The 17866-nt window shown below is 47.3% G+C and overlaps 1 protein-coding gene across 4 annotated transcripts in view; it reads left to right on the forward strand.

Annotated features, from left to right (window-relative positions):
* Nucleotides 1–17866, forward strand: part of LOC127568859 (collagen alpha-1(XXIV) chain) — a 274610-nt gene that overhangs the window by 247723 nt on the left and 9021 nt on the right. For 3 of the 4 annotated variants that reach the window (XM_052013085.1, XM_052013087.1, XM_052013086.1), the window contains 6 exons: nucleotides 484–537; nucleotides 2439–2474; nucleotides 8637–8672; nucleotides 8768–8794; nucleotides 11449–11514; nucleotides 16208–16376. In XM_052013085.1, the coding sequence (XP_051869045.1) occupies nucleotides 484–537; nucleotides 2439–2474; nucleotides 8637–8672; nucleotides 8768–8794; nucleotides 11449–11514; nucleotides 16208–16376 (388 nt within the window). Of the gene's footprint in view, nucleotides 1–483; nucleotides 538–2438; nucleotides 2475–8636; nucleotides 8673–8767; nucleotides 8795–11448; nucleotides 11515–16207; nucleotides 16377–17866 lie in introns of those variants that run through there. The other variant, XR_007956090.1, reaches the window with a different exon arrangement.

Here is a 17866-nt window from a genome sequence, read left to right on the forward strand (position 1 = left end):
ACCGGCTGTGAACTTACTGATGATGGTGCAGGCTGGATGTCCCAAGTGCTGGTTCCTGCTCCTATTAAGATCTCTTTACTAGTCACATGTACATCGACACACACAATGAAATGCACCTTTTGCGTAGAGTGTTCTGGGGGCAGCCCGCAAGTGTCGCCACGCTTCCGGCGCCAACATAGCATGCCCACAACTTCCTAACCCGTAGGTCTTTGGAATGTGGGAGGAAACCGGAGCACCCGGAGGAAACCCACGCAGACATGGGGAGAACGTCCAAACTCCTTACAGACAGCGGCGGGAATTGAACCCAGGTCGCTGGCGCTGTAATAGCGTTACACTAACTGCTACACTACCGTGCCTGCCTCTCCTACTTTGTACCTTTGTCCCTGTGTTTGTGTTTACAGCATCTGCAGTTTTTTTGTTGCTTTTATGTTAATATTTTTGGGGCTTTGAAATTAATTCCAATTTCTTTTCCATTGTGAACAGGGAAATCCTGGACCGATTGGACCAGCTGGGATCACAGGTCCTGCTGGGACACCTGTGAGTATCTGCCTCCTTTGTTAGAAGCACCCTTGGCATCTCTTCCCACTGGTCTTCTGCATGTCAGCCAGATCTGGCATCCTGCACAATGCATTTCTGTCCCCAGTCACTCCCTGCGTTAACTGGACTCTTACAGTGCATGCATGTTATCCAAGGACATCCCATAACATTGGCACAAGACCAGCGAATTTTTGGACAGAGACATGAGTGGGGGTGGCAATGCTAACCAACGTTTGCCATCCCCACTCATATCTCTTCCCAAAGACCTGGCTGGCTGGCTGGCTGGCTGGCTGGCTGGCTGGCTGGCTGGCTGGCTGGCTGGCTGGCTGTGTGTGTGTGTGTGTGTGTGTGTGTGTGTGTGTGTGTGTGTGTGTGTGTGTGTGTGTGTGTGTGTGTGTGTGTGTGTGTGTGTGTGTGTGTGTGTGAGTGTGTGTGTGTGTGTGTGTGTGTGTGTGTGTGAGTGTGTGTGAGAGAGAGAATGTGTTTGAGAGAAACTGTGTGTGTGTGTGGGAGAGAAAGAAACGATGTACGTGTGAGAGAGATTGTGTGAGATATGAGAGAGAGACTGTGAGAGAGACTCTGTGTGTGTGTGTATAGATCTAACAACAGACTTAAATCTCTCTCCTGATTGACACCTTCTGGTGAGACAGTAAAGAACAACCTTAAACCTCTGTCCTCTTGTATTTGACATTTCCACCCTGGGGAAAAGACTTTGACCGTCTACTCTGTCTCTGCCTCTCTGAGTTTTCTAAAGCACTGTCAGTGGGATTGTGGTCCAATGAAGAGTGACCAGGGAAACAATGTACCACTGGTTAGTACCCCAGAGACTGTGGATGGAATCCAACGCCCCTTCCTCCTGCAGTCTCCCTGCAGGTGGTATCTGTTCATGCACACAGAAACGTGTGTGTGTGTGTGTGTGTGTGTGTGTGTGTGCATGAGTCTGTGGGTGTGTGTGTGTGTGTGTGAATCAAGGTGACCCAAGGACCTCAGAAACAGATACCATGCTCGATGTTCTTCTTCCCTCTGGTGAGCTCAGGGTTAATCCCATGGACTTCCCATGTTTCCTCCTGACCCCATGTCTGAGCGGTCCTGCCTAAATATCCACCCACTCCACCAACTCTTCAGTACCCACAGCCCCCAGGGACAGAGTTCAAAACGTCACAACCCTCTGAGTGCAGGAATCCCTCCACATCTGCAAGCATCTGGTGGCCCCATTATAGGATGTGGAAGCTTTGGAGAGGGTACAGAATGGGTTCACCAGGATGTCGCCTGGATTGGAGAGTACCTGACCTTGTACTGGGGAATGAGCCTGGTCAGGCATTGAAGTTTCAGTGAGAGAGCATTTTAGGAACAAAATTTCACTATGATGTTGCTGTGATGTTATGCTAGGCTGCTGCCTGGATCAGAGAGTACCAGCTATAAGGAGAGGTTGGACAAACTTGGATTGTTTTCTCTGGAGCATTGGAGGCTGAGAGGAGACCTAATAGAATTATGAGAGGCATAGATAGACAGTCAGGGTCTTTTTCCCATAGTGGAAATGTCAAATACTAGAGGGTATAGGTTTAAGGTGAGAGGGTGAAAGTTTAAAGGAGATGTACGGGGCAAGTTTTCACACAGGGAGTGGTGGGTGCCTGGAATGGGCTGCCCGGGGAGGTGGTGGAGGCAGATACGATAGAGGCGTTTAAGACAGACACACGAATATGCAGAGAATGGGGGGATATGGATCATGTGCAGGCAGATAGGTTTAATTTACTTTGGCATCATGGTCGGCACAGACATTGTGGGCCGAAGGGCCTGTTCCTGTGCTGTGTTCTATGTTCTATCTCCTATCTCTCGTACTGCACCTCCAATTAGAATGATTTTTCAATTCACGTGTTATTTTTCTATTTTTTTTTCCAAAGGGTCCAAAAGGAGTAAAAGGAAACAGAGGTGAACTGGTAAAAGCTTTAATTAAATCTCACACCGAATGTGCAGCAGCTACATATTTCTGGCAATGTGTAAATATTATAATAGATCGAGTTGCTCAAAGGCTGAGCTGACAATAAACGCGCTGCAGCCTCTGTAGAGGGACCACTGTGGGCGAGAGAGTCTATCGATAGCTGTGGGAAACTGTAAGGCTGTGACTGATACAGCTTCTGCCTCACAGCTCCAGAAACCCAGGTTCAGTCCTGACCACCGGTGCTGTTGTGGAGTCTAAATCATTGTAGGTAGGTTGTCCAAACCTCCTGATGCAATGGTCTATGACCCAGGTTCTAAGATCTTCCCAGTGATATTTCTGTTGGGGTTTGGTGGAGCCCTGTTCTGGAGATGAGTTGTTAATCGCTGGGGACTCTTTGTCTGTCTTTGAGGATTGAGAACCCCTCCACACTGACAGGTATCAGTAAACTCTGCACACCTCTGGACTCCAACCAGTGACCCGCCTGGTCCTAGGACACGGTTGACAGTCAAGGCAACCCCAGCGTGGCATTAATTAATGCTGCTGACCATTCTGTGAAGACATTGGGAAGTAATATTTCTAATTGTCCCGTAATATTAAAAAATACTCAATGCGCAATCCTGACCACAGCAAATACACCTGCAGTATCAGAAAACGTACCGTTGGAATGAAATGATCTGTATGAAAGGTATGCGAGACAAATTTTTCACTGTATCTTGGTACATGTGACAATAATAAACCAATTTACCAACTTACATTACAGGATGAGAGACAGAAGTATTGGAGTCACACAGCGCATAAACAGGCCCTTCGGCCCATCAAGTCCCTGCTGATCATCACCCACCCATTTACACCAACACTACACTGATCCCATTTCATTCTCCCCACATTCCCATCAACTCCCCCCAGATTCTACCCCTCACCCACACACTGGGGGCAATTTACAGCGGCCAATTAACCTACCGACCCGCATGAATTTGGAATGTGGGAGGAAACCGGAGCACCCGGTGGAAACCTATGCAGTCACAGGGAGAATGTGCAAACTCCACACAGACAGCACCAGAGATTGGGATTGAACCTGGGTCCCTGGAGCTGTTGGCTGAGCCACTGTGCGACTCAAGCACTGATGCTGAGTCACATGAAGAAATAGTGATACAGGTGACCAGAATCCTGCTCAGAAAAGGAGGGTTTAACGTCATCCTAGTGGAGGAGAGAGACTTGGAGAGGGGATTGCAGAGCCTGGGCCCAAACAGCTGAAGGCACAGTCACCAGTGGGGGCTAAAGTCAGGCGTGTATTAGTAGCTGGAATTGGAGCAGTTGCTTTTATAAAGGTTTAGAGGGCTGTGGGCCAAACACGGGCAGATGGGACTAGCTCACTCGGCAACACAGTCGGCATGGATGAGTTGGGCCGAATGGCCTGTTTCCGTGCGGTGAGACTCCATGACTCGAAATGTAAAAGGTCATCAAGAATTAAGTGAAAGTGGCACTCTGGTGAAAGAATTCACATCACTACATGAATACACAAGTAACTCCTGATGACGCAGCAGAAATGGCAGTCCTCTTAAAATCTCCAAAATAAGAAATAAATAACCAGATTCCCAGAACACTTCTCACAAGCACTGGACATCCGACAGGACTTTCCAGCCAGTGAGGTACTTTCTGAAGTGCAGCCACAGATGCATAGAAGGAAATGTGGCAGCTGAGTTGTGTGCAGAGAGTTCCCAAGTGCAACAAATGACGGAATTGGTATTGGTTTATTATTGTCACTTGTACCAAGGTACAGTGAAAAACTCGTCTTACAAACTGATCATACAGGTCAATTCATTACACAGTGCATTGAGGTAGTACAGGGTAAAAACAATACAGAATGCAGAATAAAGTGTCACAGCTACAGAGAAAGTGCAGTGCAGGCAGACAATAAGGTGCAAGGCCATAATGAGGTAGATTGTGAGGTCAAGACTCCACTTTATCGTACCAGGGGACTGTACAATAGTCTTCTAAGTAGTCTTAGAAGCTCTCCTTGAGCCTGGTGGTACGTGCTTTCAGGATTTTGTATCTTCTACCTGATGGTAGGGGGGAGAAGAGAGAATGTCCGGGGTGGGTGGGGTCTTTGATTATGTTGGCTGCTTTATCGAGGCAGCGAGAAGTGTAGACAGAGTCTGTGGAGGGGAGGCTGGTTTCCGTGATGTGCTGAGCTGTGTCCACAACTCTCTGCAGTTTCTTGTGGTCACGGGCAAGCAGTTGCCATACCAAGCTGTGATGCATCCGGATAGGATGCTTTCTATGGTGCATTGATAAAAATTGGTGAGGGTCGACAGGGACATGCTAATGATAATCTGGAGATTTTGTGACATTGAGGAAGGGGTACACATTGGACAAAATTCCTTGAGGAAAGATGCACGGTCTGTGTCCCATCTCCCAATCCACAGCCCCATAGACCACAACTTATCAAGTGTTCATCTTGCTACTTGGTAAACGTGGCAAAGGATTCTGCTTTCAACTCCCATTGGGTGAATTTTTTTCATGGACTTCCCCCTAAATCCTCCACCAATTAAATCTGTGTCCCCTAATTATTGGTCTATGCCCCAAGTGGTTACCATAGAGTCCCACAACACAGAAACAGGCCCTTCAGCCCACCATGTCCATGCTGACCTTTGTACCCATGTCCCAGCACTTGGTCCGTACTCAAGTGCTGGTCCAAATACTTGTTCAATGTTGTGAGGGTCTCTGCCTCCACTCCCCTTCAGGCAGTGCATTCCAGATTCCAACCCCCCTCTGGAGGGAAAAAGTTCCTCTTTGAACTTCCTCGAAACTTCCTACCCCTTTTCCTAAATCTCTGCTGTCTAGTTTTGGACATAGTTCACATTTCTGCTCCACACCAGCCTGCCCCCACTCTCCATCTCCCGCAGCATTCTCCCTTGTGTCTCTGTCCAGCCTCTCTGAGGTGCACCATGTTATTCTGCACCTGCAGGAGTGTTTAACAAGCAGAGGCTGCTCTGGGTCGTGATGTTTCAAGGCTGGTTTACCAGAGTACATGCTGAGAATGTTATGAACCACACTTGGAATAGATGACAAAAAGCAGATGAGACATTTCAAATACTTCAAAAGAAGTGCAGTGATCACAGGACGAATCTTTGCTCGGGAAAGAAAGAACTCATTAGATGTCCAAATGTGGAGCAGGTTACAGAGACTAAAACAATATGTCCTTTAAAGGCTAAAAATTATATGAAACTCGTAGTCAAAGTCTATTAGGGGAATGCAAGAGTGGCAGTATTCAAGATAAAATGATAAATTGATACCAGATTGATTCGGGATGAGGGAGTCGAGGAGTAAACTTCAATCACCCTCTATCCCATTGTACAGAAGTCCCAATGGTTGGGCGTCTGGCCCAGTGTAAAAACAAGAGGGTTGTTGTCGTGGGTAATTTTAACTTCCCCTGTGTTGATGGGACTTCCTTAGTGCCAGGGGCTGAGAAAGGGGCAGAATTTGTTTGGCGCATCCAGGGGCGTTTCTTCAAGAAATATGTAGATAATACAACTCGGGAAGAGGCCGCACTAGACCTTGTACTGGGGAATGAGCTTGGCCAGTGATAGAGGTTTCAGTGGGGGAGCATTTTGGGAACACTGATCATAATTCCTTAAGTATAAAAGTCGGGAAGTCATATCGTAGCTGTATAAAACTTTAGTTAGGCCACACTTGGAGTGCTTGCAGTTCTGGTCGACCCATTACAGGAAGGATGTGGAAAGGGTGCAGAAGAGTTTCACCAGGATGCTGCCTGGATTAGATGACATGAGCGATAAGGAGAGGTTGAACAAACTTGGGTTGTTTTCTATGAAGCATCACTTTTCCCAGAGAAGAGGTGTCAAAAACAAGAGGGCATAGGTTTAAGGTGAGAGGAAGGGGTTTTAAAGGGGACCTGAGGGGTAATCTTTTTCCACAGAGTGATGATATAGCAATGATTTTTGAGAAGGGATAATGTGTTACAAATTGTGCAACAGTTGGGTTGGATTTAATCCCAGAGACTGAGCCAGAAACAACAGTTTTGTGTGTGCCAAGAACGCTTTGTTCGTGCTGTTGTGTAAATTGCAATTTGCAAAGCATCCAGTGAACCACGGCAAGTGGATCCCTTCAATCACACAACAGGCATCTGTGCCGACAATAAAGCAAATGCTGGTGAGATGAAAGCTGCTGCATGGACATCTTCAAAGTAAACACAGGCACACAGTGGTAGTTCACTGAGGACTGACAGCAGTCTGGAAGGCAGTTACTGACATTGTGGGACTGACCACAGGCAGTACTGAGGGAGTGTCGCACTGTGGAAAGGGGGGTACTAAAGGAAGGTCACACTGTGGGAGGGGCGGTACTCAGGGAGTGTCACCCATCTAGTCCATGCCGACCTGATCTTCTGCCTAGTCTCATCTACCTGCACCCGGGCCATATCCCTCCAAACCCCTCCCATCCATGGACCTATGCAAACCTCTCTTAAATATTACAATTGAACCCTCATCCACCACTTCCGCTGGCAGCTCGTTCCACACTCGCACCACCCTCTGAGTGAAGAAGTTCCCCCTCAGATTCCCCTTAAATATTACACCTTTCACCTTAAACCTATGTCCTCTAGTTCTAGTCTCACCCAACCTGAGGGGAAAAAGCCTGCATGCATTCACCCGATCTATACCCCTCATAATTTTGTATACCTCTATAAGAACTCCCCTCATTCTCCTGCGCTCCAGGGAATAAAGTTCTAACCTATTCAACCTTTCCCTGTAACTCAGGTCCTCAAGTTCCTGCAACGTCATTATAAATTTTCTCTGTACTCTTTCAAGTTTATTGATATCTTTCCGTAGGTTGGTGACCAGAACTGCACACAATACTCCAAATTCGGCCTCACCAAAATCTTGTACAACTTCAATACAACATCCAACTCCAGTACTCAGTGCCCTGATTCATGAAGGTCAAAGCTCTTTATGACCCTATCTACCTTTGACGCCACTTTCAAGGAACTGTGGATCTGTATTCCCAGGTCCCTCTGTTCTACCGCACACCTCAGAGCTCTACCATTCACTGTGCAAGTCTTACCCTGGTTTGTCCTCCCAAAGTGCATCACCTCACACTTGTCTGCATTAAATTCTCAGTCACTTCTCAGCTCATTTTCCCAGCTGGTCAAGATCACACTGAAAGCTTTAGCCTTCCTCGCTGTCCACTACGCTGTGATGGGGGGGGGGGGGGGGCGGTACTGAGGGAGCATCACACTGTGGGAGGGGCGGTACTGAGGGAGGGTCACACTGTGGGATTGGGGTACTGAGGGAGGGTCACACTGTTGAATATGCTGCCTTCAGAAAAATATGGCAAAACAAGCCTTCCCGATGGATATAAAAGTTCCCGCAACTTAATTTTTAAGGACCTCTCTGTGTTGCAACTGATATTTATTCCTCACCCAGTGTCACTAAACGACAGACCATGTGCCTAGTATTACCTTGCTGTGTGTGGGATCCTGCCTTCCTGAAACTGCCTGTGCACTTTACAATGGGGTCTCCACTTCCAAAGTACTTCACAGCTTGTAAATCCCTCCGGGATGTGATGTGAAGCTCCAATAGTGCACTGTCCGACTAATCAGAAATCCCAATGGTTCGGGATGTGGCTCACCAGGTGCTGATCCTGCCCTCTGTCTGACACACTGGAGCCCCAGTTCCCACCCTCCCTCTCTCTCCCCAGGGCCCTGGTTCCCACACTCACTTTAGACTTACAGGGTCACTTGGATTTATCATTCTGCTGTGTAACATCTAATAAAAGTAAATTAAAAGTGTGTTATCGCACTTATAAAAGTTAATCCAACAGTCCATAAAATCTGGCACCACCAACCCTTAACCAAGATTTGCTTTATGTAATGGGACTCAGAAGGCGCTATAGAAATGCAAGTCTACCTTTTGCTCTCTGCTGATGGTAATTGCAAGACAGCTGCAAATCCCACCGGGACCTCAGAAATTCACAAGTGAGAAAAGAATACAAAGCTGGGGGGATGGAGGGAGACCGGTCGCAGGGGAAACATGGAAATGACCCGCCAAATGGTCTGCTTCTAGCCTGAGCTTCCAGACTAGAATCAAAAAAAAGGGACGTGTTACCCAACAGGGCAATAACTGAAGGTGTTTTCATTCATTGGCAGGGACCTGAAGGGCCTCAAGGACATCCCGGACCTCCCGTGAGTACAGATACATTTTACTTGGTGCAAGTGTTATGTGGGTTCCATTTCCCTTTAAACCTGCTTTAAGTTGAAACCTGTCTGTTTCATTCCAGGGTCCTCCTGGTGCCCCAGGACCACTGGTAAGCAAGATCCCACTCTCCTCGTTATATCTGTAAGGAACTGCCTCAGTTCCGACTGATGTCTTGTGTTGAAAAGAAAAATTAGTCTTTCCCCCAGTTTGAACATTGTACAAGGTGTCCCTCAGAGATACTAACACCGACGATCTCCAGTTTCCAAATTAGTAATTGCAACCCATCAGGGAAATATACAATCCATTTTGAATGCACCTTTCATCACATTCCTGAATGATTGACTGAATCCCAGCGTGATGAGCTCAGTTCCTTCAACGTGAAGTGACTTGTCTATTGTAGACCTTTCCAAGGTGTGCTCTACATACAAACCTCGCCCATCGATGGTTTTGAGTAAAAATTCTCCGTTATGCTGAATAGTTGAAATTTGTGGGATACTCGGATTCTGTCCAAACAAGGACACGTTGTACCCGATGTCTGGGAGTTTGTAGTCAGTAGTGAAGCGACAGAGATCACATTCATCTCACTGACAGCTGCCACGGGGATTTTGTTCAGTTCCCACTGTAGGTTTCATAGGATCATAGAACCATAGAACAATACAGCACAATACAGGCCCTTCGGCCCACCATGTTGTGCCGCCCTTCAAACCACACCTAAGACTATCTAACCCCTTCCTCCCACATATCCCTCTATCTTAAATTCCTCCATATGCTTATCTAGAAATCACTTGAATTTGACCAATGTACCTGCCTCCACCACCACCCCAGGCAGCGCATTCCATGCCCCAACCACTCTCTGGGTAAAAAACCTCCCTCTGATATCTCCCTTGAACTTCCCGCCCATTACTTTAAAGCCATGTCCTCTTGTATTGAGCATTGGTGCCCTGGGAAAGAGGCGCTGGCTGTCCACTCTATCTATTCCTCTTAATATTTTGTACACCTCTTATCATGTCTCCTCTCATCCTCCTTCTCTCCAATGAGTAAAGCCCTAGCTCCCTTAGTCTCTCCTCATAATGCATACTCTCTAATCCAGGCAGCATCCTGGTAAATCTCCTCTGCACCTTCTCCAACGCTTCCACATCCTTCCTATAATGAGGTGACCAGAACTGGACACAGTACTCCAAGTGTGGTCTAACCAGAGTTTTGTAGAGCTGCATCATTACCTCGCGGCTCTTAAACTCGATCCCACGTCTTATGAAAGCTAACATCCCATAAGCTTTCTTAACTACACTATCCACCTGCGAGGCAACTTTCAGTGATCTGTGGATATGAACCCCCAGATCCCTCTGCTCCTCCACACTGCCCAGAATCCTGCCATTAACTTTGTACTCCGCCTTGGAGTTTGTCCTTCCAAAGTGTACCACCTCACACTTCTCCGGATTTTTTCCGCTGATCCAAGATCCTTGCAAGCACGTTGTTCTCCAGCTGCAATTGTGAGCAGGAAAAGCAATGATGAAGCTCTTCAAGCAATCTGGTTCATGGCACCCTTTGGGGCTCCAACTAACTCTTGTCCCCCACAAACTTCTCTATCCTTTAAAATGTCTTCTCTTTCTTCAGCAGTCCCTGAAGATCAAGGATGACATGTCTTTACTCTGGTTCTGTGGGTTCCGGAGTGACTGACGAGGCCAATGCAGGAACTAGACTTTTGCGCAGATGGGGCAGGTCATGCCTGATGGGACAGTGACCGGGTGGTTTGTAGGTTGGTGTGTTCCTCCAGCCTTTTACATGGGGCCACTGTGTACTCCTGACACGTGGCCTCGAGAGACTGAGGACCATCCCCAATTTTCCTTCTGCACTCTGAGCAGGCGGGGGCCAGAGATTCCCAGGAGTCAGTGGGGATGTTGGGAATTTTTTCCAAGGAGGATTTGAGAACATCCTTGAATCTTTTTCCTCTGGCCCCCTGGCAGTCTCTTCCCATGTGTTTCAGGAGTCTGGTGACAGGTACACAAGCGACAGGGACTGCTCAGCAGGGTGAATGTCTCAATGAATTCCTGAACTGAATTGAATTCTTGAATTGGTTTATACTGTCATGTACCGAGATACATGCCATACACGAGTACCTCAAGGTAATAAAAAGAAAATAATGCAGAGTATATTGTTGCAGTTACAGAGAGAGCGCAGTGCAGGGAGACAATTAAAGTGTCCACTTTATTTATCTACCTGCAGTGGTCATTTGGGAGATCAAGAGTTTATCTTTAGCGTGTGAGAGGTCTGTTCATAACAGCAGGATAGAAGCTGTCCTTGAGCCTGATGCTACCTGCTTTTGAGGTTTTGTATCTTCTGCCTGACGGGAGAGGGGAGGAGAATGTCGGGGGTGGGGAATGTTGGTCTGCAAGGGTGCCTACAGTGTAACTGATACCTAATGTTATGACAGGGTACATTGTAGTAATGCATTACTGTAAACCTTTGCTTATTCTGTAGTTTTACGCTCGTTACTGTACTTGTTGTATTTATTAGTACTGTGTACACTGTTTACTCTGTGAGCTTCACACCAGCAAGGAATTTCATTGCACCCTGGTGTTTATGACAATAAACTCCTCTGAATCTGGGACTATGCTCCACATCTACCCGAGATCTGCCGGGTCTGGTCAACTTACCCATGCTGAGAGAGATGGAGAACGTTGCACTCAACAGTACTACACTCTTGTTGATGAGAAAAGATAGTCTTCACTGACATTTTTTATGTTATTTCTCTTCATTGTGTAGAGACACGTGGACATTAACGCAGCCATTCAAGCCCTGATTGCAAGCAACGAAGCTCTCCAGTTTGAGGTACCATTTGATTTAGTTGGTATTGGTAATTGGTTTATTATTGTCACATGTACCGAGATACAGCGAAAAGCTTTTGTCTGCGTGCCATCCGGACAGATCATTCCATACAGAAGTGCATCGGGGCAGTGAAAAGAAAACAGAATGCAGAATAAAGTGTTACAGTTACAGAGAAAGTGCAGTGCAGGCAGACAATAAGGTGCAAGGCCACGATGAGGTAGACTGGGAGATCAAGAGTCCATCTTTCAGCATATGAGAGGTCTGTTCAAGAGTCTGATAACAGTGGGACAGAAGCTGTCTTTGAGCCTGGTGGTGCGTGTTTTCAAGGTTTAGATTCTTCTGCCCAATGGGAGGGGGGAGAAGATAGAATGTCCGGAGTGGAGAATGTTGGCCTGGAGAGGTGTTCCCATAGCTTGGACAATGTTACAGTTACCACAGTGGGAGAAACTGTGGATGTATGAGGATTGATTATGAAACAAAACTAAAGATGACGTACTTAACATCCAACCAGTGGTGTCCGTCCATGCTGGACCCTGAGCTCAGGAATTCCCTCCCTAACCCCCTCCTCTATCTCTCACTCTCCTTTCTGGTACTCCTCAAAGGTCCCTCTGTGGAACATTCTTTCCTCTGTGAAAGGCCTGGATAGAGTGGACATGGAGAGGATGTTTCTATCAGTGGGAGAGTCTGGGATCCGAGGGCACAGCCTCAGAATAAAGGGACGTCCCTTGAATTGAGATGAGGAGGAATTTCTTCAGCCAGAGGAACTCGTTGCCACTGAGGGCTGTAGAGGCCAAGTCATTGGGGGTATTTAAGGCAGAAATTGATAGGTTTGTGATTGGTAAGGGGGTTGAGGGTTATGGGGAGAAGGCAGAAGAATGGGGTTGAGAAGAAAATATCAGCCGTGATCGAATGGCGGAGCAGAGTCAATGGGCCGAATGGCCTAATTCTGCTCCTATATCCTACGGTCCATCTTCTGGTCACCTGTCCAAATATCACCGTGAGAGCGACAAGTTCTCCGTGTCCGTGTGGGTTTCCCCGTGTGCTCTGGTTTCCTCCCACATCCCAAAGGCGTGTGGGTGGATGGGTTAATTTGCCGCTGTGAATTGCCCCCGGTGTGTGGGCAGTGGGGAACAAACCAAAGGGGAGTTGACGGGTTGTGTGAGAGAATAGGTTGCAGAGGATCAGGGAAGTGAAGAGAGGAAGAATGAGACTGATGGGATTGCTCTGCTGTGGGTGGGCATTGAAACTGTGGGCTGAATGGCCTCCTTTTATGTTTTAATTAGTAACTAAAAAAACATTGGTCCTGATGCAGGGTTTTGAACACAGAACATAGAACAGTACAGCACAGTACGGGCCCTTTGGCCCATGATGTCGTACTGACCGATATAAACACAGTCCACGATCAATCCAACCCTTCCCTTCTAAGCAGCCCACAACCCTCCATTTTTCCTACATCCATGTGCCTGTCTAAGAGTGTCTTAAATGTCCCTATTGTATCAGCCTCTACCACCACCCCCAGCAGTGCGTTCCAGCCACCCACCACTCTCTGTGTAAAAAAACCTACCTCTGACATCCCCCTGAACTTTCCTCCTCTGACCTTAAACTGATGTCCTCTGGTATTGGCCATTGCTGCCCTGGGGAAAAGGTGCTGGCTGTCCACTCTATCTAGGCCCCTCATAATCTTATACACCTCTATCAAGTCACCTCTCCTCCTGTGTCACTCCAAAGAGAAAAGCCCTAGCTCGCTCAACCTATCCTCATAAGACATGTTCTCTAATCCAGGAAACATCCTGGTAAATCTCCTCTGTGCCCTCTCTAAAGTTTCCACATCCTTCCTATAATGAGGCGACCAGAACTGAACACAATACTCCAAGTGTGGTCTGACCAGAGTTCTATAGAGCTGCAACATCATCTCACGGCTCTTGAACTCCATACCCCGACTAATGAAGGCCAACACACCATATGCCTTCATAACCACCCTATCAACTTGTACACCAACTTTGAGGGATCTATGGACGTGGACCCCAAGATCCCTCTGTTCCTCCACACTGCTATGAGTCCTGCCATTAACCTTGTATTCTGCCTTCAAATTCGATCTTCCAAAGTGTATCACTTCACACTTTTCTGGGTTGAACTCCACCTGCCACTTCTCAGCCCAGCTCTGCATCCTATCAATGTCCTGTTGTAACCTACAGCAACCTTCTACACTATCCACAACACCACCAACCTTTGTATCATCAGCAAACTTACTAACCCACCCTTCCACATCCTCATCCAGGTTATTTATAAAAATCACAAAGAGCAGGGGTCCCAGAACAGATCCCTGCAGAACACCACTGGTCACCAACCTCCAGGCAGAATACGCTCCGTCTACAACCACCCTCTGTCTTCTATGAGCGAGCCAATTCTGAATCCACACAGCCAAGTTTCCCTGGATCCCATGCCTCCTGAATTTCTGAATGAGCCTTCCGTGAGGAACCTTATCAAACACCTTTCTAAAATCCATGTACACCACACCCACTGCTCTACCTTCATCAATGTGCTTTGTCACATCCTCAAAGAATTCAATTAGGCTCGTGAGGCACGACCTGCCCCTCACAAAGCCATGCTGACTGTCCCTAATCAGCCTATGCTTCTCCAAATGCCCATAAATCCCATCTCTAAGAATCTTCTCCAGTAATTTGCCCACCACTGAAGTAAGACTCTCTGCTCTGTAATTCCCAGGGTTATACCTACTCCCTTTCTTGAACAAAGAAACAACATTTGCCACCCTCCAATCATCTGGCACTACTCCTGTGGCCAGTGAGGATGCAAAGATCGTCGCCAAGGGTGCAGCAATCTCTTCCCTAGCTTCCCGTAATAACCTTGGATATATCCTATCTGGCCCCGGTGACTTATCTATCCTAATGTTTTTCACATCCCCTTTTGTCACGTCGACATGCCCTAGCATATCAGCCTGTTGTACGCCATTCTCACAAACGTCAAGGTCGCTCTCTGGTGAATACTGAAGCAAAGTATTCAATAAGGACCTCCTCTACCTCTTCCGACTCTATTTATCCCTGATCGGTCCTACCCTTACTCTCATCATGCTCCTACTCTTCACATATGTGTAGAATGCCTTAGGGTTTTCCCTAATCCTACTTGCCAAGGCCTTCTCATGCCCCCTTCTAGCTCTCCTAAGTCCATTCTTAAGCTCCCTTTTGTCTACCTTGTAACTCTCCAGAGCCCTGTCTGATCTTTGCTTTCTAAACCTTAGGTAAGCTTCTTTCTTCCTCTTGACAAGATATTCTACATCTCTTGTCAACCACAGTTCCTTCACTCTCCCATCCTTACCCTGCCTCAATGGGACAAACTTATCCAGAGCTCCATGCAAGTATTCCTTAAACAACCTCCAGATTTCCGCTGTGCACTTCCCCAAGAACATTTGTTCCCAATTTATGCTCCCAAATTCCTGCCTAATAGCATCATAATTCTAAAACTAGAGGGAACAGGTTTAAGGTGAGAGGGGAAAATTTTAAAGGGGATCTGAGGTGCAACTTTTTCACACAGAGGGTGGTGGGTGTGTGGAACGAGCTGTCAGAGGAGGTGGGTACAACTGCAACACTTAAAAGGCATTTGGACAGGTACATGGATAGGAAACGTTTAGAGAGATTTGGGCCAAATGCGAGCAAATGAGACCAGCAAAATTAGGCAGCTTCAAGTTCAAGTTTATTGGAGTCATAGAGCCATGGGGCACTACAGCACTGAAACAGGCCCTTCGGCCCATCTAGTCCTGGTTTTCTGCCTAGTCCTATCTACCTGCACCCAGATAATATCCCTCCAAACCCCTCTCAACCACGTACCTGTTCAAACCTCTCTTAAATGTTACAATTGAGCCTGCATCCACCACTTCCACTAGCAGCTCGTTCCACACTCGCACCACCCTCTGTGTGAGGAAATTCCACCTCAGATTCCCCTTAAATATTTCACCTTTCACCCTAAACCTATGTCCTCTAGTTCTGGTCTCAGCCAACCTGAGGGGAAAAGCCTGCATGCATCCACCCCTCATACCCTTTTATTGTCACAGGCAAACACACCAAGGGTATAAATGCCATGAAAACAAGCTTTTTGTAGCAGCAACACAGTACGTTACAGACACAACACACATAAATTGCATAAACTTAAATTTACATAAATGATACATAATTTACACGACAAAATAAACAAAAATAAACATATGCTATCAGAGCAAGTTGAGGGAAATACAGTCCGAGGTAGTGTTGGGGTTTTTCAGATGGGTTCAGGAACCTGACAGCAGTGGGGAAGAAGCTTTTGTTGAACCGTGAGGTGTGGGTCTTCATGCTCCTGTACCTCCTGCCTGATGGCAGCATCGAGAAGAGGGCACGGCCCGGATGGTGCAGGTCCCTGATGATGGATGTCACATCCCTGAGACATCGCCTCCTGTAGATTTCCTCGATGGTGGGGAGAGCTGTACCCGTGATCCCCAACCAGCCTGGTCGGCATGGACGAATTGGCCTGAATCCCTGCTGTTCAGCTCTATGATCTACAGCTTGGTGAGATGGATATTTGATGCCTGGCATCAACATAGTGGGCTGAAGGGCCTCCTCTATGCTGAATGGCTCTATGACTCTGTAATAGTGGCTGTGCTTGCAGCTTTTTGCACTTTGTCTCACACTTCGACTAACATTTTCTGCAGAACTACCAGAATACTGAAACTGCCTTCCTTGAACAAGGCGTGGAGATATTCAAAACTCTTCACGACCTCAGCAGTCTCATGCACAGTCTGAAGAACCCGTTGGGGACCAGGGAACACCCCGCCCGTGTGTGCCGAGATTTGCTCCACTGTGACCATCAGTTACGCGACGGTAGGTACATCCTGCTCTTTACAGACAACTTTTCAAATGTCGGAAGGCCGCACATGGAGTACTGTGCTGCCACATTACAGGAAGGGTGTGGTTGCACTGGAGAGAGTGCAGAGGAGATTCACCAGGGTGTTGCCTGAATTGGCACGTTTATTACACAGAGGGGGGTGGGTGCCTGGAATTCGCTGCCGGGGGTGTTGGTGGAGGCAGATATCACAGAGGTGTTTAAGAGGTAAATTGGTAAATTGGTTTAATATTGTCACATGTACCGAGGTCCAGTGAAAAACTTTGTTTTGCGTGCCATCCATACAGATCATTTCATCACATCAGTACATTGAGGTAGTACGAGGGAAAACAATAACAGAATGCAGAATAAAGTGTCACAGTTACAGAGAAAGTGCAGTGCAGGCAGACAATAAGGTGCAAGGCCATAACGAGGTAGATTGTGAGGTCAAGAGTCCATCTTATCATTCTAGGGGACTGTTCAATAGTCTTATAACAGCGGGATAGAAGCTGTCCTTGAGCCTGGTGGTACGTGCTTTCAAGCTTTTGTATCTTCTGCCTGATGGGAGGGGAGAAGAGAGAATGTCCGGGGTGGGTGGGGTCTTTGATTATGCTGGCTGCTACACCAAGGCAGCGAGAGGTATAGACAGAGTCCACGGAGGGGAGGCTGGTGTCCGTGATGTGCTGGGCTGTGTCCACAAATCTCTGCAGTTTCTTGTGGTCCTGGGCAGAGCAGTTGCCGTACCAAGCCGTGACGCATCTGGATAGGATGCTTTCTATGGTGAATTGACAAAAATTACATTCTTAGATAGGCACATGAATATTTAGGGAATGAAGGAATATTAACCATCTACAGGTAGAATGGATTAAGTGTCATTAGTTTAATTAGTTCAACACAACATGGTGGGCCGAAGGGCCTGTTCCTGTACTGTACTGTTCTATGTTCTAATTGGAGGACTTTAGTTATGGGGAGAGATTGGACAGGCTGGGCTTGTTTTCCCTGGAGTGAAGGAGGCTGAGGGGTGAACTAATTGATGTATAAAATTATGAGAGGCACGGTAGTGTAGCAGTTAGCCTAACGCTATTACAGCGCCAGCAACCCGGGTTCAATTCCGGCTGCTGTCTGTAAGGAGTTTGTACGTTCTCCCCGTGTCTGCGTGGGTTTCCTCCGGGTGCTCCGGTTTCCTCCAACATTCCAAAGACGTACGGGTTAGGAAGTTGTGGGCATGTTATGTTGGCACGGGAAGTGTGGGCTGCCCTCAGAACACTCTACGCAAGAGGTGCATTTCACTGTGTTTCAATGTACATGTGACTAATAAAGAGATCTTATCTTATAAGCTGGATAGAATCTTTTTCCCATGGTAGGGGGATCAAAAACCAGAGGCCATGGGTTTAAGGTGAGAATGGAGTATTGAAGGAGATCTGAGGGGGAAGATTTTGCACAGAGGGTGGGTAATGTCTGGAACTCGCTGCCACAGGAGGTGGTGGGA

The sequence above is a fragment of the Pristis pectinata genome, chromosome 3, assembly GCF_009764475.1.
Source record: "Pristis pectinata isolate sPriPec2 chromosome 3, sPriPec2.1.pri, whole genome shotgun sequence".
NCBI lineage: Eukaryota > Metazoa > Chordata > Chondrichthyes > Rhinopristiformes > Pristidae > Pristis > Pristis pectinata.